Below are 27,707 nucleotides of genomic sequence, written 5' to 3'. Positions count from 1 at the left end.
GTCCTAGTTTCACTCCTTTGCTGATGATCAAAATATCTGAGTGATATTCTAGTTTAGTTTTACTTCTGAATGTAACAGCTGAGGCTGCAATCCAAGAAGGTAAGTTTCACAAGCAAGTGTTACTTGTTGGAAAAATTATATTGTCAACAATATAATGTAAAGAAAGAAAAAAGGTGGTTGTGATAGTAACATAGGGGACTTGATTGGCAGAGGCCAAAGCTGAGGTCTCTTTTGATATATTTGGTTTGGAGTCTTAAAAGGACATTAATATAAATATCTTTTTTTTTTTTTTAATACTCAAGGAATATAAGAGGGACTTTTAAATAATGGTAGAGTTTTTGAGGGGGAAAAAAAAGAAACTTCCGAAAAAGTCTATTCATTGGAGAGAAAGCTTAAGTGTACACCAGTTTTTATAAAGCTTTTGGAGGTGAGGGAGGTGCAAAAATGGTTTTCAAAGAACGTAAGCTATAAACAGAGGGTTAATAGGGATAATGAAGTAAAAATCGATAACAAAGGTACTTTAAAACTGAGAGTAGAAAATAAGAGAGGATGCTAAGCAAGTCAGAAGACCTAAAGATAATATCTCAGAAGAAAGGCTGGTGACCTTCTTTAGACAATTCTTCCAAATATATTTTCCTAATATTCTTCTAACTTCTTTGTAGGAAACAAGGAAGATTCCCACATCTGAAGTATAAGCTTGTCCAAATAGCTAGGCAATGAAAAGCTGATGTATCAGGCCATACTTGGTAACTTTCTTAATTTTAATAGTCATGGTACTAATCTCTAACTGCCCAAACACAGTTTTGTAAGCACTTGCTTAAAACTTGGGATGCATTTTCTTATAGAGGTAAATTAGACATAGGTAAGGCCCTAATGACCAGAAAAGCTCAATAAATCCACTCTGTAGTTGAAATGTAATACAAATGACATTATTAACCATAACCATCAGGTGTAAGGAGTATTTGTGTTGTGCTTAGTCACTCAGTTGTGTCCGCCCCTTTGCGACCCCATGGACTGTAGCCCACCAGGCTTTTCTGTCAATAGGGGTCTCCAGGCAAGAATACTGGAGTGGGTTGCCATGCCCTCCTCCAGGGGATCTTCCCAACCCAGGGAATGAAACCAGGTCTCCCACATTGCAGGCAGATTCTTTACCATCTGGGCCACCAGAGAAGCCTTGTAAGCAGTATGTGATGTGCTTAAGGTATTACCTAGGACTATAATCTCCCATCTGGGACCTTGGCATGTAAGAGACTGCCTCAGACAGGTCTCCTGGAAGGAAGGAGTGGGTGATACGGCTGGATTGGTTGGGAGGGTAAGAACAGACTAAAAGCTCCAGCAGGTTAGAGTCTCTCAAAGTTCGATTCTGGACATGTTTGTGCATTCCACCAAATATCTGCTCTCCTTTTATTTTTAATACAAATATTAAAGGCAACCCAGGGAAAACAACAATTTCTTATACATAACTTCTTTTTTTGCTTGAAGAAGATGACTTCTACTTAGCTGTTATCAACTCAGTAACTTTTGGCGTTGTCCAGATAATTCTTACCTGTACTTCAGCTTGCCTTTCTTTTTTGACATTAAGCAGCTGTTTTTGAAGAGATTTTATCTTCTTTCTTCCATTTTCCTCCCTAGAGAAAGTAAGGATAATTTGTATTTTAGGGAAGTGCTTCTCAAAATTCAGTGTGCACAGGTTCACCTGGAGGCTAAAAAACAGATTCCTGGGCTCTACCCAAGATTCTAATTCATTCAGTGGAATTTGCGTCTGTACCAAGTTCCCAGGTGATGCTAACGGTGCTGATCCATGGAGCAAAATTTCAGTAACGTTTTTAAAAAGACTGTGATTTTGCTCTCCCTCTGCTCTCTCACCACGCTGCAGTTTGCACTGTTGCTCAGCTCTGCATCCTGGAGACGGTGCTAAATTGGAGAGGAGTTTCTCAAATGCTGATTGCTGAAGCTTCCAAAGAAGTTTCTCGCCTCCTCCCAGGTGTCAGTAGATTGGCTTCAGTGCACAGGGGTGACAGGACCCGGAGGCACCTTTCCTAACACCAGAAAGTGCTGGAGTGGGTTGAGGGGCTGGTCAATCTAGAGACTGCTGTCCATGCCCCCACCAGGTTCTGGCTGAGAATCTCAAAGCGGGGAAGAACCCCACATTCCATGCTGGGCTCAGGATTTGTCAAGTGATCAAGCCCTGAGCCTTTGGAGTGGGAGCACTGACTCCAAGACCCCAGTCTACCAGAGAACTAACCCAGAGGAATATCAAATAGTGAGAACTCACGAAAAGGAAACCACTTGAATACAGGAGCGGCATCACCCAAACACCAGCAGCACCCTGTGCAGGATGCCTCATCTAAACAACAAACAAAACAAAAATACAAACCCAATCATCAGCAGAAAGGATTACCACCTCACTCAGCTTTACCCATCAGAGGAAAAACAAACAAACAAACAAAACCACAGCACAACTCTCACCCTACAAGAAGCTCACACAAACCACTGGACGAACCTTAAGAGGGCAGAAACCAAAAGGAAGAAAGAATTCAACCTTCTTCAAGGAAAGAATTCAACTTTCCTTGAAGCCTGGGAAAAGGAGACCTCAAACAGTGACTTAGGAAAAAAAATAATGAAAAGGCAGAGAAATACTGCACAAATGAAGGAACAAACTAGAAACACAGAAGTCCAAATAAATGAAGAGGAAATAGGCAAACTACCTGAAAAAGAATTCAGAATAATGATAGTAAAGATGATCAAAAACTTTGAAAACAAAATGGAGAAAATGCAAGAATCAATTAACAAAGAACTAGAAGAATTAAAGAATAAATATACAGAGATAAACAACACAATTACTAAATTAAAAATACTCTAAAAGGAATCAATAGCAGCATATCTGAAGCAGAAGAATGAATCAGTGAGCTGGAAGATAAAATGGTAGAAATAACTTCTGAAGAGCAGAATAAAGTAAAAAGAATGAAAAGAGCTGAGGACAGTCTCAGAGACCTCTGGGACAATATCAAATGCACCAACATTCAAATTATTGGGGTCCCTGAAGAAGAAGAGAAAAAGAAAGTGTATGAGAAAATTTTTGAAGAGATTATAGTTGAAAATTTCTCCAGCATGGAAAAGGAAATAGTTAATCAAGTCCAAGAGGCACAGAGTGTCCCACATAGGATAAACCCAAGGAGAAACACACCAAGACACATACTAATCAAACTAACAAAGACTAAACACAAAGAATATTAAAAGCAGCAAGGGAGAAGCAAGATGTAATATACAAGGGAAACCCCATATGCTTAACAGCTGATCTTTCAGCAGAAACTCTGCAGGTTAGAAGGGAATTGCAGAATATATTTAAAGTACTGAAAGGGAAAAATCTACAACCAAGATTACTGTACCTGGCAAGGATCTCATTCAAAATTGATGCAGAAATAAAAAAAGCTTTTCCAACAAGCAAAAGTTAAGAGAATTCAGTACCATCAAACCAGTTTTACAACAAATGTTAAAGGGACTTATATAGTCAAGAAATACAACAGAAGAAAAAAGATCTACAAAATCAACCCCAATTAGAAAATGGCAATAAGAACATATATATCAATAATTACCTTAAATGTAAATGGATTAAACGCTCCAACCAAAAGACACAGACTGGTTAAATGTATACAAAAACAAGACCCATATATATGCTGTCTACAAGAAACCCACTTCAGACCTCAAGACACATATAGCCTGAAAATGAGAGGATAGAAAAAGTATATTCCACGCAAACGGGAAGCAAAAGAAAGCTGAAGTAGCAATCCTCATATCAGACAAAATAGACCTTAAAGAAGGTTATAAGAGATAGGGAAGGACACTACATAATGATCAAGGGACCAATCCAAGAGGAAGACATAACAATTGTAAACATCTATGCACCTAACATAGGAACACCTCAATACATAAGACAAACACTAACAGACATAAAAGGAGAAATTGACAGTAACACAATAATAAGTAGGAGATTTTAACTCCCCACTCACACCAATGGACAGATCATCAAGACAGAAAATGAATAAGGAAACACAAGCCTTAAATGATGCATTAGATGAGATGGATCTTATTGATATCTTCAGGACATTCCATCCAAATGCAGAAGAATACACCTTCTTAAGTGCACATGGAACATTTTCCAGGATAGACCACATCTTGGGTCACAAATCAAACCTCAGCAAATTTAAGAAAATTAAAATCATATCAAGCATCTTTTCCAACCACAATGCTATGAGACTAGATATCAATTACAAGAAAAAAAGTGTAAGACACACAAAAACATGGAGACTAAACAACACACTTCTAAGTAACCAACAGGTTACTGAAGAAATCAAAAGGGAAATCAAAAATTTCTAGAAACAAGTGATAATTAAAACACGACAACTCAAAACCTGTGGGATGCAGCAAAAGCAGTTCTAAGAGGGAAGTTTATAGCAATAGAATCCTATCTCAAGAAACAAAAAAAACATCAAATAGACAACCTAACTGTACACCTAAAATAACTGGAAAAAGAAGAAAAAAACCCTAAATTAGTAGAAAGAAATAAATAATAAACACCTGAGCAGAAAAAAATAAAAAAGAAATGAAAGAAACAATAGTAAAGATTAATAAAACTAAAAGCTGGTTCTGAGAAGATAAACATAATTGACAAACCTTTAGCCAGACTCATCAAGAAAAAAAGAGAGAAGAATCAAATCAACAAAATTAGAAATGAAAAAGGAGAGGTTACGTCAGACAATGCAGAAATACAAAGGATTATAAGAGACTATTATGAACAACTATATGGTAATAAAATGGGTAACCTGGAAGAAAAGGAGGGATTCTTAGAAAAGTTCAGTCTGCCAAGACTGAACCAGGAAGAAATGGAAATTATGAACAACCCAATTACAAGCACTGAAATTGAAGCTGTGATCAAAAATCTCCCAAAAAACAAAAGCCCAGGACCAGATGGCTTCACAGGTGAATTCTATCAAACTTAGAGAAGAGCTAATGCCTATCCTTCTAAAACCTTTTCAAAAAATTGCAGAGGAAGGAACACTTCCAAACTCATTCTACAAGGCCACCATCACCCTGATACCAAAACCAGACAAAGACAAACCAACAAAAGAAAACTACAGGCCAATATCACTGATGAACATAGATGCAAAAATCCTCAACAAAACTTTAGCAAACAGAATTTAGTTACACATCAAAAAGCTCATACACCATGATCAAGCTGGGTTTATTCCAGGGATGCAAGGATTCTTCAATATACTCAAATCAATCAATGTGATATACCATATTAACAAATTGAAAGATAAAAATTATATGATAATCTCAATAGATGCAGAAAAAGCCTTTGACAAAATTCAGCACCCATTTATGATTAAAACTCTTCAAAAAATGGACATAGAAGGAACTTATCTCAACATAGTAAAGGCCATAAATAATAACCCTACAGCAAATGTTATTCTCAATGGTGAAAAACTAAAAGCATTCCCCCTAAGATCAGAAACAAGACAAGGGTGTCCATTTTTGTCACTATTATTCAACATAGTTCTGGAAGTGCTAGCTACAAGCAATCAGAGAAGAAAAAGAAAAAAAAGAATCCAGATCAGAAAAGAAGAAGTAAAGCTCTCACTGTTTGCAGATGACATGATACTGTACATAGAAAACCCTAAAGATAGTATCAGAAAATTACTAGAGCTCATCAGTGAATTTAGGAAAGTTGCAGGATACAAAATCAATAGACAGAAATCACTTGCAATTCTATATACTAACAATGAAAAATCAGAAAGAGAAATTAAGGAATCAATCCCATTCACCATCGCAACAAAAAGAAGTAAATATCTAGGAATAAACCTACCTAAGGAGACAAAAGAACTGTACACAGAATATTATGACACCAATGAAAGAAATCAAAGATGACATAAACAGATGGAGAGATATTCCATGTTCCTGACTATACTGCCAAATGCAATCTACAGATTCAATGCGATCCCTATCAAATTACCAATGGCTTTTTTCAGAGAACTAGAAAAAAAATTTCACAATTCATATGGAAACACAAAAGAACCCGAATAGTCAAAGCAGTCTTGAGAAAGAAGAATGAAGTGGAGGAATCAACCTTCCTGACTTCAGATTATACTACAAAGCTACAGACATCAAGACAGTATGGTACTGGCACAAAAACAGAAATATAGACCAATGGAACAAGATAGAAAACCCAGAAATAAACCCATGCACCTATGGGTACCTTATTTTTGACAAAGGAGGCAAGAATATACCATGGGGCAAAGACAGCCTCTTCAATAAATGGTGCTGGGAAAACTGGACAGCTACATGTAAAAGAATGAAATTAAAACACTTCCTAACACCATACACAAAGATAAACTCAAAATGGATTAAAGACCTAAATGTAAGACCAGAAATTATAAAACTCTTAGAGGAAAACATAGGCAGAACACTTGATGACATAAATCAAAGCAAGATCCTCTATGACCCACATCCTAGAGTAATGGAAATAAAAACAAAAGTAAACAAGTGGGACCCGATTAAACTTAAAAGTTTCTGCACAGCAAAGGAAGCTTTTATAAGCAAGATGAAAAAACAACCCTCAGAATGGGAGAAAATAATAGCAAATGAAACAACTGACAAAGGATTAACTTCCAAAATATACAAGCAGCTCATACAACTCAAGACCAGAAAAACAAACAACCCAATCAAAAAGTGGAAAAAGACCTAAGCAGACATTTCTCCAAAGAAGATATACAGATGGCTAACAAACACATGAAAAGATGCTCAACATCATTCATTATTAGAGAAATGCAAATCAAAACTACAATAAGATATCACCTCACACCAGTCAGAATGGCCATCATCAAAAAGTCTACAAACAATAAATTCTGGAGAGTGTGTGGAGAAAAGGAAATGCTCTGGTACTGCTGGTGGGAATGTAAATTAATATAGCCACTATGGAAGATGGCATGGAAATTCCTTAAATAACTAGGAATAAAACCACAATATGACACAGCAATCCTACTCCTAGGCATATACCCTGAGGAAACCAAAATTGAAAGAGACATGTGTATCCCATTGTTCACTGCAGCACTATTTACAATAGCTAGAATATGAAAGCAATCTAGATGTCCATCGACAGATGAATGGATAAAGAAGTTGTGGTACATATACACAGTGGAATTTACTCAGCCATAAAAAGGAACACATTTGAGTCAGTTCTAATGAGATGGATGAACCTAGAACCCATATGCAGAGTGAACTGAATCAGAAAGAGAAAGATAAATACCGTCTTCTAACGCATATATACAGAATCTAGAAAAATGGTACTGAAGAATTTATTTACAGGGAAACAAGGGAGAAACAGACATAGAGAATAGACTTATGGACATGGGGAGAGGGGAGGAGAGGGTGAGATGTATGGAAAGAGTAATATGGAAACTTACATTGTCATATGTAAAATAGATAGCTGTGAATTTGCTGTATGGCTCAGGAAACTCAAACAGGGGCTTTGTATCAACCTAGAGGGGTGGGATGGGGAAGGAGATGGGATGGAGTTTCAAAAGGTAGGAGATATATGTATACCTATGGCTGATTCATGTTGAGGTTTGACAGAAAACAGCAAAATTCTATAAAGCAATTATCCTTCAATAAAAAATTAATTAATTTTAAAAAAAGACTGTGATTTTAGTAAACTGGAAGAGGATTTTCTGGCTCATCAGTGTAGTATCTAAAATTGCTGCTGCTGAGAACAAGCTAAGAGGAGGAGGAACAGGAAGAGGAAAAAGAAGAATCTTTTCTATTCTGAGCACCTCTTAAAACCCAATGACATAACCTCTGTCATCACTCCTGTTTTACAGATGAGGAAAATACACATAGTTGAGGTAACTTGCTGCGGAGGACCTGAGAATGTGCCCCACAGACCTCCAATACAGGCAATGTAATCAAATAAGGGTCCAAGCTCTCGGCTCTGAATTCCTCCACTGTGTGTGGTCTGAGGTCATCCTTCCCACAGACTGCTCCCAGCCAAGTTTTGCGGGTGGCAGGGATAAGGCCATCCCTTCCTAGGAGACTCTGGACTTTTCTGATGCTTGACTTTTGCTCAAGGACTCCCTGATGACCTTGCCAAATCATCCTTAGATTGCAGGGTGGTGTCATCCACCCAACCTTCCCTCTCCTTCACTTAGGGTGAGTCTAGCATTGAGTCCAAAGGCTCCCTCCCCATTTTCTCTCACGTAACAGTTTCCCTGATAGAAATCTTAAATCTCATCTTGGCATCTATCTCTAAGAAGATACAGACTCACACACTTGCCATAGTCACACAAGTAGTAAATGGCAGAGCAGAATTCAAACTCAGTACTGTCTGAATAAGAATTTAACTATTTTATGTTGTTTCTGTTTGCCCTCAGAAATGGAATTCTGCTATCTTCATCAATCCCACTATTTAGTTTTAAAATAAAATAACAGTACAATACAATAAAAAACAAAATAATACCTATCTTAGCTTGAGCTGCTATAATAAAAATATGATAGATTGGAAGGCTTATAAACAGAGAAATTCATTTCTCACAGTTCTGGAGGCTATTAAGTACAAGATCTGGGTGCCAGCCAATTCAGGGTCTGGTGAGAACCTGCCACCCAGCTCACAACTGCCCATTTTCATTTGTATCTGCATGACAGAAGAGGAAGGCAGCTCTCCTGGGTCTTGTTTATAAGGGCACTAATCCCACTGATGAGGGCTCCATCCTTCAGACCTACTCAATGACCAAAGACCTCCAGCCTCCTAAAACCATCACTCTGGAGGTTAGGATTTCAAAAATTGAAGTTAGAGGGGCACAAACATTCAGTCTATAGCAACAACAATAACAACAAAAAACCCCTTATCATTAAGTAGCATCTAGAGAAATCCTGCTAACTTGAGATTGTCATTGCCAAAACAAACCATAGATTATGCACTACTCATCTGTGTAGTACATATATTGTACTATCTATACTATAGATACAGATAACTGAAGCCCAGAAATTGAGCTATTTTTCCAGCAGAACTCCAAATAGAATCCAACTTTCTGACTTCTAGTTATCTCCCCTTAAAAGCAAAAACTTGATTGCTTTAGAAATCAAAGACTTCCAGTAAGAGTTTTATAGCACTTTAAAATGCAACAAGGCAAATAAGCCTAAAGTTACTCTCACCTGGCAATGATATCATAGAAATGCATTTTGCTTTCCCTTTCTTTGCCCAAAGTTTTCAGGAGATTGGTGAAAGTGCCTTCTTCTTGCAACTCCTCCATAGTTTCTGTAATTACATCACTGAAAAATTGCCTGTAACGAGAAACAAAAAAGATGAATCGGTAAGATGTATTTCCCCATATTCACAAAGGGCTAGAGAAATCACACAAGTTAAGACCCAGAAGGACCATCATAACTAAATTTGAATTATTCTTGGAAGGCAGAAATAGTTTAGTATTAGAAAATCTACTAATGGAAATCATCACATTAATAAGGATAAAAGGAGAAAAAAGCCAAATGATCATCACATCATTTAAAAACAAACAACAACTCTTAGCAAAAAAGAGAAACTCCTTAACCAGAAAAAGTTTACATACTGAGGACTACCGGACCTGGAATGTACAGCATGATATTGTGTATGCAACATTTAAGAACACGTAAAACTATGAATGTGAAATGAAAGTTAGTCAGTCATGTCCAATTCTTTGTGACCCCATGGACTGTAGCCCAGCAGGCTCCTCTGTCCATGGAATTCTCCAGGCAAGAATACTGGAGTGTGTTGCCATTTTCCTTCCCCAGGGGATCTTCCTGAACCAGGGATCAAACCCAGGTCTCCCGCATTGCAGGCAGACTCTTTACCATCTGAGCTACCTACATGTATCGTTTAAAGAAAATACTTACCTACTTAATAAAAGTATCACAACATATACAAGAGAACAATAAACAACAAATTCAGAAGAAATATTTGGGGGAAGGGTCAGCGGACTAAAATCAGAGGCTTCAATTGTACCTGACATATTTTATTTGAAAAAAAAACTCTTAAAGCTATCATGTAAAATGTTAAGATTTAGTGGTTATATACATAAGGATTAATAATTTTATTCTTCACATTTTTCTGCATTGTTTAAGTATTTCATAATTTTTAAAAAGTTAAATCATTTAAAAATTTTTGTATGAAGAGCTAATACAACACATTTTAGAGATGAGTGAATCCAGACTCAGGAAGATTAAATGCCTTCCTTGCCCAAGTTCACAGAACTAATTTGAAAAAGAGATAAAACTATTTAATTCAGACTCTTGACTCATAGTCCATTGAGTATTCTCTCCTAGGGAGAGAATTTTAAATACTGTTATTTAATGTTTTGATATAGAATCAGCAAGAGGTATACTTACTGTTTTACATAATTATTACCAATAGTTCACACAAAATATTCAATAACTATATTGAGAAAATAAATACAATGAAGTCACATCAATTGAAAAACTATGATCCCACACACTGAGAATGAAGGGACATTAACTAGCAGCTTATAAACAGGACACCATCTTTAAGGGATGCAAATGTGAAACCAGATTATTTCCAATAAGAGATGATACCCTTCTGGTGAGGGTCTAAAGCAGAGGCCAGCAAGTTTTTCTGTAATTGGACAAATAGTTAATGTTTTTGGTTTTGCAGGACATAAATTCCCTGTTGAAACTACTCTCCCATGAAAGCAGTCATAGACAATATATGAAATGGGCGATGCTGGATTCCAGTAAAATTTATTTTCAAAAACAGACTACAGGCTGGATTTGGCTAGTGGCCCTGGGTAATTGCTATAAACCCTTATTTACCAAAAGTTACTATCATAAGGTTATACTTTCTTTTAAACCTAACAGGATTCTTTGTCAGCAAGCCAGTTGACAATGAAAAACTAAGCAATAAGACAATGGAAATTGAGACTGCTTAAGAAATCCTCAGGATTAAAAGTTTAAAATTTGAATACTTTGATAGTATCTATCTCTTACTAGAGAAAAAGGATCAAATAGCCACCAATCTCTGCCAAGCACTTGGCTGATAACTCCCTCCAAAGTTATCATTATTCTCATTTTTAAAAACTGTAAACAAAGGTTCAATAACTTGCCCAACCATATAGCCACCATATTAATACTTTTAACTATACCACACTTCCCCCTAGACAGCCCTTGGCTAATTCTATTATCTGCAGTCACTTGGATATAATGACCAATCCATTAAGAGAAGAGAACAGTCAGCCACCCCTGTACTCACTCTTCATCCATCCAGAAATACATTATTACATTTCCAAATGTGCTCTCCTTCCTTACCTATCAATCTGAATTTTCTTCAGTGTCTCTGTATTCATTATGGTCTGCCTTGTGGGCTTTTTGAAGATAAGATCTTGCACTTTGTTAAACTGGCCTCCTTGTCTGATTTCCGGCAACTTGGGTTCTTCTTTATGTACCAATGAACTCGATATTTTTGAGGGTTCTGATACCAGTGGAACTTTTCCTGAGCTTCTTCCTTCTGAATGCATTTCTTTGTTATTCTTCTAAAAACAATAAATGATGTTTCACGTTAAGACGGGTTTTTAAAACAAAAAGAAACAATGCTATATAAGGGCCTATTCCTACATTTTAAACCTCTTGTAATATCAGTACCAGAAAATTACCCTCTTCTTCAGCCACATTAAACTGCATGCTCTGTCTTCCTGCCTTTATACATTCCCACTCTCTGTCATTCCCCAAACTGGTAAACTTTAAGACAGTTCTCTGTGAAACATCTCTATTAGCAGACATTTACCGTTTGTAATTATTTGTATAAATATCTCCATTAAATTATAAATTCCATGAGGAGAGGGACAGTGTCTTACAGATCTTGGTGCACCTCAAATTCTTTTTGGAACAAGATAATATTAAATAAATGTGGCCATCTTTATAATCCCATTGTTTAGAACAATGTCCAGGGTACAGCAAAGACTCAAATGTTCGCTGAACACGTGAATCGAATCTGAAATATAGTCATCCCTTGGTAACTGTGGAGGATTGGTCTGATCCATCACCACACCCCCACCCTAGCCCTCAAGAAGACCAAACTCCACAGATCCTGAAGTCCCTTATGTAAAATGGCATAGTATTTGTATATAACCTGTGTACATTCTTTATATACTTTTTTTTCCTCTCATATACTTTAAATCATCTCTGCAGCTGCTGCTAAGTCACTTCAGTCGTGTCCAACTCTGTGTGACCCCATAGACAGCAACCCACCAGGCTCCCCCATCCCTGGGATTCTCCAGGCAAGAACACTGGAGTGGGTTAAATCATCTCTAGATGACCTATAATACTAAAACAATGTAAATACTATGTATATAACTGCCAGCACACAGCAAATTCAAGTTATGCTTTTGGGAACATACTGGAATTTTTTTCTGAATATTTTTGATCTATGGTTGCTTGAATCTGCAGATGTGGAACCCACAGATACGGAGGGCCCACTGTATAAAGAATTAAAAGAGAATCATCCCAAAGAGTAGGAGCTGATAGTGTATTTAGTGCTGTGGTATAGCTTTCAAAGTTCATGTGGGGAAAAGCCAAAAAAAATTATTTTTCAGACCCAAACTTGAATAGTAAGAGGTAAGCATTACCATCTTTCAACTGGGACAGGATACACTTTCAATTGATGATTCCTATTTAATCTGTGGCTAAAACCTTGAGCCAATGGGAAACCATGTAACACAGTGGTTATGCAGTTCATATGGGACTCTGAAACCAGACTTCCTTGTTTAAATCCTGACCCTGTTACTAAACCACATTGACTTTAGACAACTATTTAATACCTCTACGCCTCCATTTTCCCATTGATAAAATAGGGATAATAATAGTACTTGCCATCCTGCAGTTACTGATGAAAGAAAAAAAGAAAGGAAAGGAGAAAAAGAAAGAAAAAGGGCATTTAGACCACTGCACAGAGTGAATAGGTCAAAATAAAGAAACAATAGAACACTGCACAGAACCATGTAAGTTCAACATTTGATATGATTACTTAAATTCTTGTGCTGATCCTATGCACAGGAGAATTTTATTTGCATAAAAGCCTAGGTCTTCCTTAGCTAAAGTTCAATTAGATTAGTTTTTTTAAAAAACTATCAATAAAGATTAATAAACACAGACTCAACAGCCTTTTTCCTTTATCAACAGCAGGCAAAGAGATGCAGATCTGAGAAAAACAAACATAACCAAGTACAAAACAAAATGCTACCTTAAATAAGAATTAGATTTTAAAATACTCCTTTAAATTAAAATTGATATGACTGACTACAAAGAGAACAGAAACCACAGACCTCCAACAATTAAATTGAAACTTAGCTATGCATAAAGAAAGCTTTAAGTATGCGGATGGTTTTACTCTAGATTTTCTGAACTAGGGAGGGAATGGGAAATGTAAGGCCTGGAAAGTTTATTTTTTTTCTGATCGCCCTAACCATCATTCCTCTACATTTGTGCTCGGGCATCTGGAAAAGGAAGCAAATGTGTCAAATGGCCTGATGGACAGATTACTAGAAATAAATATGAGTTTTTAGAAGAGAACTTAAAGGAACTAGCTAAATATTCTGACCCATTCACCTCCTTGTATGGGAGGGTGTTAGATCCTAAGGGAAAAAATAAAAACAGTATTCCCTGCAAAGGAGCTCTTTCCAAAGTTCAGATCAATTACTCCCACTTCTTTTAGAACTTAGTACATTAGTATGTTTTTCATCATTCCATTCCATTATTCTTTAGCTATAAAAATGGTTGTGGAAGAGGGATAATGCTAACTAAACTTCCATCGCAGTGTTGTTACTATAAAGCTCAACAACATGAAGCTTTTAAAGAAAGAAAACATCTACATTAGTACTAAGGTTTTTAAATATTTATCTTATGCAGGGCAATGGTACTATAAAAATTTATGAGTTAGAACAACTATAATACTATAAAATGAAAAATTATTTTAAGAGTCACATTTTTAAAAGTTATATAACTAACATATTCTGAAAGGGACTTTTAAGCTCTGTTAATCAGAGTAAGAGTAAAAACCTTTACTATTTATATTTCTATAAAATCATAAGCAGGGCCTCTCTCTGTTACGTCAGAAAATTCTGTGGGTGAAGATCACAAACCAGAATAAAACTGGAGAAGTTTTCTTCTTTTATGTACTGGAATGGTGACCACTACTGAATGTTGTTTATAAATTTGTGTTTTTCTTTCTCTCTTGAGTTTCTATGATGGAAAATTACCCTTTTTAAAGCCTGACAGTAAATATCATTGGGAAAACTTTATCTTGTTAACTGAAGATATTTAGTGAGGTTAGTGTCTCTTCTGTACTACTTGTTAACAAACAATTTAAGAATTATACTCATTTTAAGCGCACTGAAAGGTTTAGTTCTTGGGTTTCCAGATGTCCTCACTTTTCATAAATTAATAAGGAAACTGATTTGTTGTAAAATTCCTATAATACCCATTAATGTTTTAAAATCACCCTAAAACTCACGGAATATTAGTAGTAGAAGGGCTCATTTCATTAAAACTCCACCACAATTCATAAATGAGAAAACTAAGACTGAGAAAGTGAAATGAATTGCTTATTGCACAATTCAACCATAATGATCCTGTAACTTCAAATCCACTTTTAAAACTCTAATAAAAGTTTTGTGAATTTAGTTTATACATATAGCAGTAGTAATAGTAACAATAATAATTATAAAATTGTAAGGGGCAATTAAAGGAAAATTTAATTTTCTAGTCACAGTAAATATGGACTTCTTTTCTATTAGACATGAAAATTAATTTACCCTCTCATTTTTATAGCAAGTTGCATTTATCACAGAATCACAAATAAGACATTCTTTACAAATTATACAATTTTGTTAAACTTAATAAATATGTATTTTTACTTAAAAATTGTTTATGGTTTAAGGGCTTAAGAATTTATGAAAGATTTTGCTCACCACCAAGTTGAGTTTTTTCATAACTCAGTGGTGATTTGAGGGAGGAATCCGTAGCATCATTGAAAATGTAATGGCTAATGCAATAATGTGGCTGGCTATTCAGAAAAGCAGATTGCAACATATTTAGCAATGACAAAATCATTTTAGATGAAAGCAATGTTGACAGGGTCCAGTTGAAATTCCTCCCCCTTGGTGTTCAGTTAGCTTTTTTTTTTTCTCCAGGCAAGAATACTGGAGTGGGTTGCTATTTCCTTCTCCAGGGGAACCTTCCCAACCCAGGGATTGAAACCAGGTTGCCTGCATCACGGGCAGATTCTTTACCACTGAGCCACCAGGGAAGCCCCTCAGTTAGCTTTTGTGCTGTTGTACTTAATTGCTCAGTCTGACTCTTTGCGACCCCATGGACTAGCCCGCCAGGCTCCTCTGTCCATGGCGATTCTCTAGGCAAGAATACTGGAGTGGGTTGCCAGCTGACAAATACCAATACAAGACAAATAAGACAACACAGTTATTTATCTCCTCAGTATATATATTGTATTTATACTGACTTATCTATAGACTTTTTAGAATAATGCCAATATATCATGAAAAAAGGATATTTTGTGAGATGTACCTTGAGCTATGTCTATTTCACTCCATTAACTGAGAGTACATATCTCAGATCATTACTGTAGCCCTTTACCTGACTAGAAGGTGCAATTTCCCAAGTTAAATTGAATGGCATAGGTACTGAAAATGAGGGAGAAATAAAGAGAAAGCAAAAATTAATGGTGAATGTATATACCAAGCTGATGTTTTGTCTTTTTTCATACTGAACTGGCATGATATAGTTTAGAATGGAGAGCTGGTCTATGGTGTCCTCCAGAACTGCAGAGATCCTCAGCACGTCTAGAATGGAGAGTGGCTTCGTGATTTCTGGGCTGATTTCTATGACTGCTTCTTTGGCTGTTTCCTCCTTTTCTTCTACAGCAGTATTAGGTGGTTCTCCTGTCACTGACACCGTCACTTCAGAAGGCCAAACTTCTGGAGGAAGATTTGAGGCTTCAAGTTGACCTCTAAAGAAAGAAGGAAGGAAAAAATAAGTCAGCAATCAAATGTTTAAAATGACTTAAATCCAAAAACACAGGCAGCATATAGATGGGTTCCTGTAAAGTCCATTTTGCCATATACTCAAGAGAATGAACAAAAGTACTTTGCAGATGATTCTGCTTAATAACCCCCAGTAACATTCTGACTTCCCAAAGAAAAGAAACTTACTGTTTATTAAGTTAAGGATGGGTAGCCCCTGCTATTTGACTATGCTTAACCAATTTGAACTTCAGCCAGATCAACTTTTTTTCTAGCAACATTTTCAGATGCTAATCAAAATTGTCTCATGGTTATGTTAACTGAAAGCTCAGCTTCTCTGTACACCAGGTGCCAAATCAAATCCTGGAGACAGAGTTTGGGGCGGAGAAAAGGATAGCTAGCTTTATTGCTTTGCCAGGCAAAGAGGAACCTAAAACTATGTTCTGTCTCAAACAACAATCTAGAGTCCCAATCCTAGAGAATTTGATGAGGGTCAAAGGTGGGGTCTCTAACAAGATTAGAGTGAGGGCAGAGCTTGCACTTCCTTAATCTCATTTTAGGTGGTGGGTCTTCTAATCTTGATGAGCTTCTCTGGTCCCTTTCATCTTACCTCTGGTGATTTTTGGCTGCTTCTTCCTTGATTGGGCTTCCCTGACAGCTTAGTTGGTAAAGAATCCACCTGCAATGCGGGAGACCTGGGTTCCATCCCTGATTTGGGAAGGTCCCCTTGGGGAAGGGATAGGCTACCCACTCCAGTATTCCTGGGCTTCCCTTGTGGTTCAGCTGGTAAAGAATCCACCTGCAATGCGGGAGACCTTGGTTCCATCCCTGGTTTGGGAAGGTCCCCTGGAGAAGGGAAAGGCTATCCACTCCAGTATTCTGGCCTGGAGAATTCCATGGACTGTATAGTCCACGGGGTTGCAAAGAGTCAGACACGACTGGGCAACTTTTCATTTTTGCTTTCCCTTGATTAGCTTCCCAGGTGGCTCTAGTGGTAAAGAACCCACCTGCCAATGCAGGAGGCGTTAAGAGGTGCTGGTTCGATTCCTGGGTAGGGAAGATCCCCTGGAAAAGGAAATGGCACCCCACTCCAAGTATTCTTGCCTGGAGAATCCCCATGGACAGAGGAGCCTGGCAGGCTATACTCCATGGGGTCTCAAAGAGTTGGACATGACTGAAGCGACTTAGCACGTACACCCTTGATTAGCAACTGTTCAAATCTGCCCTTTGGAACTCACGGAAAGTTATAATGCTGGAGTCTTGCCTACAAGAAATGGGAGCCAGAAAGGCCTCCATGCCTGGGAGCCCTACAGGGCCCTGCTCCGTTTCAGTTCACAAAACGTGGACTGTAGCAGCCATTCTCAAGGTGGCCCATAGGAGTCTCACCTTCTTATACTCATGCCCCTCTGTGATCTTCCCCACACTTAATAGGACTAACCTATATAACCAAAAGGATATCGTGGCTTCCAAGGCTAGGTGATTTTGAGACATTAGTTTCTCTATCATTTTCTCAAATCTCTCACTCTGTGGGAATCCAGATGCCTTGTCATGAGGATGCTCCAGAAGTCCTGTGAAAAGTCTCATGAGAGTGAGGAACTAAGGCCTCTCGACAAAAGACAGCATCAACTTGCCAACTCTGTAAACGAGCCATCTTGGAGTGGATACCCTAGCCCCAGTCAAGTCTTCAGATGACTGCAGCCCTGACCAACTTCGACTTATAAGAAACCCCAAAACAGAACCACCCCACTAAGCTGTTCCTCAATTCTTGACCCATATAACCAAGCTACTCCCAAATTCCTAACCTTCAGAAACTACGTGAAATAATAAACATTTATATTTTAAGTCACTAAGTTTTGGAGTAATTTGTTACACAGCTAGGGTAAATAATACACAGAAATTTAATATAAGTCGTTATATATATATATATACACACAATAAAATGGAATTTGGAACATACTCTTCCATTCTTCTTGAGTTAATTTCCTTGGTACATTATAATTTCACGGACATACAATCACCTAAAGTGGGAAAAAACACAGATTAGTTTTGGGAGTGTTGAATGACATTTATCTCTATAAACTGTGACATTAAACTGTGACATTAACAAAAACAAGTGAAGTCGCTCAGTCGTGTCCGACTCTTTGTGACCCCATGAACTGTAGCACACCAGGCTCCTCCATCCATGGAATTTTCTAGGCAAGAATACTGGAGTGGATTGCCATTTCCTTCTTCAGGGGATCTTCCCAATCCAGGGATCGAACCTGGGTCTCCTGCATTGCAGGCAGATGGTTTACCCTCTGAGCCACCAGGGAATCGGAAAAAGAAGTACAAGAGCTGTGGCTTATCCCCTCTAGCTTTGCATAGCAGTCTGCCATCGAATGGCACAGGTCTATTTAGTAGCCAGCTTAATTACTGGCAGATAAATCCAATCTTCGTGTTTCTTAAGGCAAATTAATGCCAATGTAGAGCTTCCCTGGTGGCTCAGCAGTAAAGAATCTGACTGCAACGCAGGAGATATGGGTTTGATCTCTGGGTCAGAAAGATCCCCTACAGAAGGAAATGGCAACACATTCCAGAATTCTTGCCTGAGATATCCCATGGACAGAGAAGCCTGGTAGGCTACAGTCCATGTGGACACAACTTAGCGACTCAAACACCACGACCAATGTCCAATGTGTCTTTTGTATGTTTTTAAATTATATTCTGAGCATTAACTGGTAATCTTCATATACAACAGATTTACTTTTCTGTTATTCTGATTACTAAAATATTTGATGGTTCCATTCCCCTGATCTGCTAGATTAACGGATTTTATTGCATCCAGAAAAACAATTGCCGTTATACCGGGAAAAACTATTTATCCTGAAAATAAGTTTAATACTGCTATCAATATGTTATCCTTCCTCAGTAAAGGAAAGTCCTTTCTGGTTAAATAAGCTTTACAATGAGAACAGACTATGGAGAATTTTGCCATATACAGAGCAAAGAGTGAATAGCAAGTTTCCAGTGTGATCTTGTCTACAATAAAGTGATCCTTAGGAGGGTGGTACAAGTATGTCCCATGCAACAAACATTTTATATGAAAAACTGAAAGAATATTCCAGATGTTCAAGCTGGTTTTAGAAAAGGCAGAGGAACCAGAGATCAAACTGCCAATATTCGCCGGATCATTGCAAAAGCAAGAGAGTTCTAGAAAAACATCTATTTCTGCTTTATTGACTATGCCAAAGCCTTTGACTGTGTGGATCACAATAAACTGTGGAAAATTCTGAAAGAGATGGGAATACCAGACCACCTGACCTGCCCCTTGAGAAACCTGTATGCAGGTCAGGAAGCAAATTAGAACTGGACATGGAAAAACAGACTGGTTCCAAATAGGAAAAGGAGTACGTCAAGGCTGTATATTGTCATGCTGCTTATTTACTTATATGCAGAGTACATCATGAGAAACGCTGGGCTGGAAGAAGCACAAGCTGGAATCAAGAGTGGCGAGAGAAATATCAATAACCTTAGATGTGTAGATGACACCACCCTTATGGCAGAAAGTGAAGAACTAAAGAGCCTCTTGATGAAAGTGAAAGAGGAGAGTGAAAAAGTTGGCTCAACATTCAGAAAACTAAGATCATGGCATCTGGTCCCATCACTTCACGGCAAATAGATGGGGAAGCAGTGGAAACAGTGCCTGACTTTATTTTTTTGGGCTCCAAAATCACTGCAGATGGTGATTACAGCCATGAAATTAAAAGACGCTTATTCCTTGGAAGGAAAGTTATGACCAACCTAGACAGCATATTGAAAAGCAGAGACATTACTTTGCCAACAAAGGTCCATCTAGTCAAGGCTATGGTTTTTCCAGTAGTCATGTATGGATGTGAGAGTTGGACTATAAAGAAAGCTGAGCACAGAATTGATGCTTTTGAACTGTGGTGTTGGAGAAGACTCTTGAGAGTCCCTTGAGCCACAAGGAGATCCAACCAGTCCATCCTAAAGGAGACCAGTCCTGGGTGTTCACTCGAAGGACTAATGTTGAAGTTGAAACTCCAGTACTTTGGCCACCTGATGCAAAGAGCTGACTCATTGGAAAAGACTCTGATGCTGGGAAAGACTGAGGGCAGGAGGAGAAGAGGACAACAGAGGATGAGATGGTTGGATGGCATCACGGACTCGATGGACATGAGTTTGGGTGGACTCTGGGAGTTGGTGGACAGGGAGTCCTGGCGTGCTGCGGTTCATGGGGTCGCAAGGAGTCAGACATGACTGAGTGACTGTCTGAACTGAAAGAATCTTTACATAACCTGGAAAAAAAAAGATATTCCAAACTAGCTAAATTTTCCAGTACAAGGGCAGACTTAGAAGCAAGTAATATGGTGTTAAGATTTTGTCCTTTTGCTGCGTTGTTCTTTATTTTTCCATTTTTCAGGCCTGGGGCATCAGTAAGTATGCCTCACATAAGTAATATAGGCCTATGCTTATGAAGAATCCAGTGCTTTCAAGTTCTGCCTGCTCATTCCTCAACACTAGAAACTCAGGAGTCCTTTCTGCTTCCTTCTGCATCCTGTAATCAGCATTCCCCCAATTCAAATCATCACCAGGTTCTGTGGATTTTACTTTCAATTTCTATCTCCCCCAGTACCCTGCTGAATCTAGCTGTTGTTTCGTGCTTGAACTACTCTAATAGCTTCCAAATTAAATCCATGGGATTTCCCAAGCAAGAATACTGGAGTGGGTTGCCATTCCTTTCTCCAGGGGACCTTCCCAACCCAGGGATGGAACCCTGTCTCCTGCACTAGCAGGAGGATTTTTTTTTTTTTTTTTTTTCCCACTGCTGAGCCACCAGGAAAGCCCTCTGGCAGCTGAGTTCTCCTTAAAAGGCAACAAGGCTTTGTCAGGGCTGGGCTCTTCACCCTCGTAGTCAAAACGAAGAATGGCGGTAAGAACTTAAGTCATTTCTCTAAAGAGATAAAGGAGTAAAAGGAGGAAAAGATTAAACGGGTGGTAAAGGCGGGGGTTGGGAAGGGGTGGTTTCCAGGTGGCTCAATGGGTAAAGAATCCGCTTGCAATGCAGGAGCCAAAGGAGACACTGGTTCGATCCCTGGATCGGAGAGATCCCCTGGAGGAGGGAATGGCAACCCATTCCAGTATTCTTGCCTGGAGAACCCCATTGACAGAGGAGCCTGGCGCGTTACAGTCCATAGGGTTGCAAAGAGTCGAACACGACTGAACAGGGACGCAGAAAGGGAGAAAGAGGGCTTCTCAGGTGGCGCTGGTTGTAAATAACCCGCCGGCCAAGCTTCCCAGGTGGCGCTGGTTGTAAAGAATCCGCCGGCCAATGCAGGAGATACGGGTAAGCTCCTTGGGTGGGGAAGGTCCCCTGGAGGAGAGCATGGCAACCCACTCCAGTATTCTTGCCTAGAGAATCCCATGGACAGAGAGCCTGGCGGAGGACGGTGCACAGCGTCACAAATAGACGCGACTGAGTACACGTGCACGCAAAGGGGTAGGAAAGGTATAGAGAAGAGCTTTCTCCTCCTGCTTTCCTGCTCGCTGGGTTTCTCTTCCAGGCTAGGATCCGAGAGCTTACGTTTGCCCTACTCCTAAGTGGTAAGAAGGAAAAATACCCCCTTGTTGGCGAATCAGTTCTGGGGTACTCCAAGCGTAAGTCGTCCTTCCCTCCGGCTTCACTTTGCCAACTACACCCTCCGATGCCGTCGGAACTAAGCTAAGGTGTTTCTATGGCAACGGACAGCTTCGGAGGACCTTTTCTTCTCTTTTAGGTGGCTACCATTTTGCCTCCCTGTGTTCCAAAAATAATACATTTTGCAGCTTACAAAGATAAAAGGACTTAGGTAAAGAATTGTACAGGTGATTTTGAACGTGGTTTATTTCAGTCAGAAGGCGATTTCTGAGGCTTACTTTTCTGGCGGTCGCGGAAGTTACCTAAACGGGGGCGGGGCGGAGATGTGTTTACCCACAAGGCCACGCGGCGGGTCCTCGCCGGTCTCTTTCAGCCATCTTGGACCCTGTGGAGGTGTGTGGAGTTCCTGCAGCTGAACTTTGGGGGCAAATAAGTGGGGTAGGCTCGGCTGTATCCCTCGGACGAGGCACTGGTGTGACTCCGAGGTTCTACCGGCTAACGATCTCTGTGGTTTCCAGCAACAGGGAGGACAGGATGGAGGAGATATGGGACTGATGGTGCTGGTACACTGACCTCCGAGAATGGGTGCTCCGGTAACCCCAGTTGCTTCCGGGCCCTAGCGGAGTAAAATACAAAATACATGCATTTTGTCTGGCAACAGCAGCACCTCTAGGCAGGGTTCTTTGTCCATTTACTGCCACCTCAAACCTTTTATTTTTTTTTTTTGCATGTTTACTATGTCTTCCCTTAGGTTTTCTTTCCTGTTCGGTGTGTAAAAGTGTTGTTCTCTGTGTTCTTCTCTGGTTTCTTGACCTTCATTTTTTCCCAGTGATCGTAGCATAAATTTTCTTAAGACTTAATTTTGGTGTTTCTACGAGTTATGTCTTGTAGTGTAGAATCTTTAGTTTTTATCTTCATTTTGGCGTTTGCTTACTGATCCAGTATTCTTTGAGTTTGGGATGCTGTTCCACAGGAAGCTAGTAAGTGGGAAACGGGCGTTGCAATGTTTTAAACTGATTATTTTTGTTTTAAGGCCTGCTGGGAACGGGACTTCTAAAACGACAAATATGTCTGGAAGGTATGTGTTTTAAATATCATTGCTTTGTACTTATAGTGTACTTGTTTATTAGGCTTGATCGTAAATGTGAGTTTAAGTTTGGTGGGGATAAAAAGATTAGATGTTTGGTATAGGTAAATTTAGGTGGGGGTCATCACAAGTCAAACCATACCTGTTGCTTGTTGAAGTTAAATGAGATCTTTTAACAGATTAGAATTAACAATGTATTTTGTCTTAGGCTGTGGTCCAAGGCCATTTTTGCTGGCTATAAACGGGGTCTACGGAACCAAAGGGAACACACTGCTCTCCTGAAAATTGAAGGTGTATATGCTCGAGATGAAACTGAATTCTATCTAGGCAAGAGATGTGCTTATGTGTACAAAGCAAAGAAGTAAGTTTATAGTATTATACTTTCTGGAGTATTTACTTGATTTGTCTCACTTTAAGTTGGTAAAGTAATTGATACTGTTGTGGTTTTTACTTTGGGATTGTAAGCAACTTTAGGGTAGTGTTGGATGTAGATGTCTACTGCGCTTAGAAAAATTACAGCTGTTAATTGTTTCAAAGGAGGAGTCAGCTTCTTATAATATGATTTTAAGGTTTTGTAGAGTATTTTTCATGTACTTTAATTCATTTTGTTGATCTCTTGAGGTTATATTTTTTATGGATGCTTAAAAATATTCTCTCTCTCGAGTATTGGTTCTTAAACCCATTCTAACTCAGTTAAACTTTTGGCATAGAGGCTGAGGGAGAGGTGGAAGAAATGGGTGGACTGTTGTTTTTTAATGGTTTTAAAAAAGATCTTTGGGGAATGCTTTCATCTCCCTCAGCCCCTTTTCTTGCTGCAACCAGAGAGATCCTTTGAGATTTTTAATTATAAATCAAATCATCTATACTTTTGCTGAAGCTCCAAGCTGGTCTCCATCTCATATGATTAAAAGCTGAAGTCATTAAGGAGCTTCTAAGACTTTATGCATTTAGGGCTCCCCGTGTTTTCTCTTAACCCAGCTAAGATTCATCTTGGTTATATTTTGCCTTCCCCCAAGCCAGGGACACAGCCTCCCGTTCTTTAACACAAGCTGTTCCCTTACCTTCCAGTCTTTTTTTTCAAGCATTAGCTTTTTAGTAAGGCCTTCCTTGGCTGTTTACAATTAGAAACAAGTTTCTCTCCCTATACTCAGATTTTTTGTCCCCTCTTTCATCTACCCCCTGCCTTCTCCACTATTACAACTATTAGCATTTATTTCTCAAGTGAATTAAGTGGTTAACGGGGTTGAGGGCCACTGATCTAGAAGTCACCTTGATTTTGCACCACTGTATTGGTCCTGTGGGTTCTCATGCCTTTTTTATTTTTAATCGTTTGAAAATCAGCAACACAGTAACTCCTGGTGGAAAACCTAACAAAACCAGAGTAATCTGGGGAAAGATAACTCGAGCTCATGGAAACAGTGGCATGGTTCGTGCCAAATTCCGAAGTAACCTTCCTGCTAAGGCCATTGGACACAGAATCCGTGTGGTAAGTACATTGTTAACAGTGTGGAACCTTGTGGAATCAAACTAAGCGGCTTGGACCACTAAGGACTATTGTGATAATAAAATGTCACCAATAGTTCAGGCTGTAAAATGAGTGGCTGCTGTGAAAATGTATTATGGAATATTTTCTTGGCATTATATGAAAAGCGAAGGCAAAGGGTTCAAATGGGTTGTGCCTAGATTTCAGGTAATTGCTAAAGCTGCCTGGAAGTGGTAGGGAATAGCATTTGACCCTTGAACAACACAGGGGTTAGGGGCTAGTGGGAAATCTACTTATAACTTTGCAGTTGGCATCTGCATCTGTGGATTCAGTCAACTTCAGATTGTGTATGTATTTACTGAAAAAAGTCTGCGTATAAGTGGACATGTGCAGTTCAAACTGGGTTGTTCAAGGGTCGGCTATTTAAATGAACAGTTTTCTGGCAAATGTATTGGGCTCTGAAGTAATTGCTAGAAAATGAAAATTCAGTATACCTTTTCCTGGCATAATTCTTTTTTCTTTTTTGACATAATTCTTAATACTTCCCATCTCTTCATCATGACAGTCTTGAAATGGGTATTAAGGCTAACAGATGCTCACATTCCAAGGCTTCAGCCAAAACCTTTAACTCCAGATTCTGTGGTTTTTCTAACAGGATAGCCCCTGTTTTCTTTATTTAGGATGCATTTTTAATAGACAGGGCTACATCTTTGGGGACACAGGGCACTACTGAACCCTGCTGAGCAGTTGAAATTTTTATCAGAACAGGTTTTTACTGTTAATGCGTGTGAGTGAAGTCTCTTCGGTCATGTCCAAACGCGACCTCATGGACTGAAGCCCTCCAGAGTCCTCTGTCCATGGGATTTCTCAGACAAGGATACTGGAGTGGGCCGTGCCCTGATACAAGTCAGGGTATCTTTCTGACTTGTCTCCTGCACTGGCAGGCGGATGCTTTACCACTACCACCACCTGGGAAGCCCCCGTATTGCTAGAGGAGACAAAATTAAATGGACTCTGTGTTCCCAGTACTGATTCTTAGTCTGAATATTCAGAAAGTGAAGGCTATAAACGTTAGTTCCCTTCCCATGAGGGTATGAGTCATTGGGTGCCTCTCAGAGAGATAGGTAATGGGATGAGAGATGTATTTATGTTGTGGTATTCAGTACCTCTTGTATATAATGTGCACCTTGTGTTCTTTTCCCCTCCAGATGCTGTACCCTTCGAGGATTTAAACTTCTTGAAAATAAATAAAAGTGTGGATTTGTCCTGTTGTGCTTTTGTTAAATGGCTTAAAAAATTTTTTGTCCTGAATACATTTGCTAAGTCCTAAAATGGTGGTGGTTATCAGGCATAAACAGAGTACACAGGAGCCTAGAGAATATAGGACTATAGGAGGGTTTTGATGAGGATGGATGTATCTTGTATCTTAATACAAGATCTTAAATGGTAGGGGGAAGATTACAAGTGATTTTTAGTTGGAAACAGTGGAAAGGAGTATCTTGGAAGGTTTCTAGTGATGGAGCACTGGAACCTAGCCTATGGAAACATTTTTTAATTTGGCATCACTGTGTGGCTTATGGGTTTTCTCTGTCCCCCAACCAGTGATCAAACCTAGGCCCTTGGCAGTGAGACTGCAGGGTACTAACCACTACTCAGCCAGGGAAGTTGCTTTAGCCAGTATTGTATATATGTATAACTTTTCCAGGTTTCCACATCAAAGGGATCTATAATTCTTCCTTTTGTTTCAATTCTGGCGCTGTGGTATTGGTAGCTGTCTCCCTCATTACACTGAAATAACCTTGTTTTGATCTAAAGTACCTTGTAATAGCATGCACTTTGATATAGATTGGTTGGGAAACTTGGGAATTAAAAATGGTAGATGGGAGAAATTTGCGGAATATATTGATGGTATTTGGCGGCTTATTTGAACAAACATGGGTGAGGTATATTTGGGATTTGTGACTGGACAAAGCATTGCAGTATTTATATAACATTGGTTGGGAATAATATGTAACTTGAAAGTGTCTCCAAAATGCCATAAACCTTAGAAGAAAATCTTAGTAGAGGGTGGTCAGGATTGCCTGGACAGTGTTGCTTTCTTTGGCTCCATGTCTTAATATAGTAAAGTGCAGGATTGAGATGTTTTGGCATAATGGGAGTTTGACAAACTCAGCCCCTTTTGACTTAAAATTGTTTGTGGGCTTCTCTAAGAGCTCTTAAAAATGAGTAGCACATAGCAGTTCTACATTTCACTTAGTTTAATGGGGGCCCTGAAGCCAAAATTGTTGGAAGAGTCAGGGAAATTGGGTATGTGTTTGTACTGCCAGTCTTTGTTGTCCAGCAGCAACTATTGGGAGGCATGGCCGTAAGGGAAACAATGTGGGTCGTAAGAAGCAGCAGTTTGGAGTCATTGAGCAACCATGCTCTCCTTACCCTTTCAAGGCCACCACATTTCAAATGTCTTGAGTAGAATCTTAAGGAGATTGAACTTGGAAAGTTGGGTCAAGACAAGGTAGAGCAGATACCAGACCTTCAGTGAGCTGTGAAGTGAAGTCGCTCAGTCGTGTCCCACTTCGCAACCCCATGGACTGCAGCCTACCAGGCTCCTCCGTCCATGGGATTTTCAGTGAGCTTTAGTTATCCTCAAAAAAATAACCAACATAAAGTAACTACTTTGTTAAGTAGTACTCTTGGGGTCCTCAAATAGAGGAGATGCTTGAAATATCACTTGCCAAGCATCTCTTCCTACAGTTTCAAAAGGGAAATGGCACAAAGGTTTGATGTGTAAGCAGAAGGCATGTGAGGAGCCAATTAACTGGGTTATGTAATGGAACTAAAACCTATTTGGAGTAACTGGAAAGTCTAGAAAACTACCAGATGCCAGGATATTAGTATTTAATTTTGTTTTTGACTGTGTCACTCATAGCATATGGGATCTTAGTTCCCCAACAAGGGGTCGAACCCATGCCCCCCTGCAGTGGAAACGGAGTCTTTTTTTTTTTTTTCTTAATATGGAACGCTTCACATATTTGTGTGTCATCCTTGTGCAGGGACCATGCTAATCTTGGTAGTATCCCAGTTTTAGTTTGTGTGCTTCCAAAGTGTGGAGTCTTAACCACTGGACCGCCAAGGATGTCCCAACAGTATTCTCATTAGAGTGTCATTGAAGAGCTTGAGTGACAGGTGACAAAATTCATATTTTAGAAAGATCCCTGTGCAACTCAGCATAAACCAGGAAGGGAAACCAGGTAGGCTTTGCAGTCTTAACTAAGACGTTTGCACACTGAAATAGATTAAACATTAACCAAATTTTAAAACCAATTGTGGAAAGGAGTCTTCAAAAGTAATTTTCTCAGCTTTGGTTGCTGAACAGGTAACCACAAATTTGGGGGACCAGCAGATGGTTGAGAGGGAGAGTTCATGAGTTCG

At 39.1% G+C, this 27,707-nt stretch overlaps 2 protein-coding genes and 1 pseudogene across 6 annotated transcripts in view; 1 reads left to right on the top strand and 2 right to left on the bottom strand.

Annotated features, from left to right (window-relative positions):
* Positions 1–27,707, bottom strand: part of IQCG (IQ motif containing G) — a 49,777-nt gene that overhangs the window by 19,965 nt on the left and 2,105 nt on the right. The window contains exons 1-6 of one of the 4 annotated variants that reach the window (XM_065943045.1): positions 21,692–21,916; positions 18,031–18,091; positions 15,790–16,060; positions 11,350–11,573; positions 9,208–9,336; positions 1,547–1,628 (exon numbers count right to left, since the gene is read on the bottom strand). In XM_065943045.1, the coding sequence (XP_065799117.1) occupies positions 1,547–1,628; positions 9,208–9,336; positions 11,350–11,573; positions 15,790–16,060; positions 18,031–18,038 (714 nt within the window). In that variant the 5' untranslated portion in view covers positions 18,039–18,091; positions 21,692–21,916. Of the gene's footprint in view, positions 1–1,546; positions 1,629–9,207; positions 9,337–11,349; positions 11,574–15,789; positions 16,061–18,030; positions 18,092–21,691; positions 21,917–27,707 lie in introns of those variants that run through there. The other 3 variants (XM_065943048.1, XM_065943046.1, XM_065943049.1) reach the window with 3 other exon arrangements.
* Positions 22,050–25,563, top strand: RPL35A (ribosomal protein L35a). 2 transcript variants are annotated; one of them, XM_065943051.1, is made up of 5 exons: positions 22,050–22,101; positions 22,742–22,786; positions 23,004–23,156; positions 24,137–24,281; positions 25,487–25,563. In XM_065943051.1, the coding sequence occupies exons 2-5, from the start codon at positions 22,776–22,778 to the stop codon at positions 25,508–25,510; spliced, it is 333 nt and encodes a 110-aa protein (XP_065799123.1). In that variant the 5' UTR covers positions 22,050–22,101; positions 22,742–22,775; the 3' UTR covers positions 25,511–25,563. The 2 variants fall into 2 exon arrangements, with proteins under 2 accessions (XP_065799123.1, XP_065799122.1); XM_065943050.1 differs by having other exon boundaries at positions 22,071–22,146.
* On the bottom strand, positions 27,284–27,383 carry LOC136173859 (U6 spliceosomal RNA; annotated as a pseudogene).

This window comes from Muntiacus reevesi, chromosome 8 (genome assembly GCF_963930625.1).
Source record: "Muntiacus reevesi chromosome 8, mMunRee1.1, whole genome shotgun sequence".
In the NCBI taxonomy this organism is placed as follows: Eukaryota; Metazoa; Chordata; class Mammalia; order Artiodactyla; family Cervidae; genus Muntiacus; species Muntiacus reevesi.
This window is presented reverse-complemented; position numbering and strand designations above follow the sequence as displayed.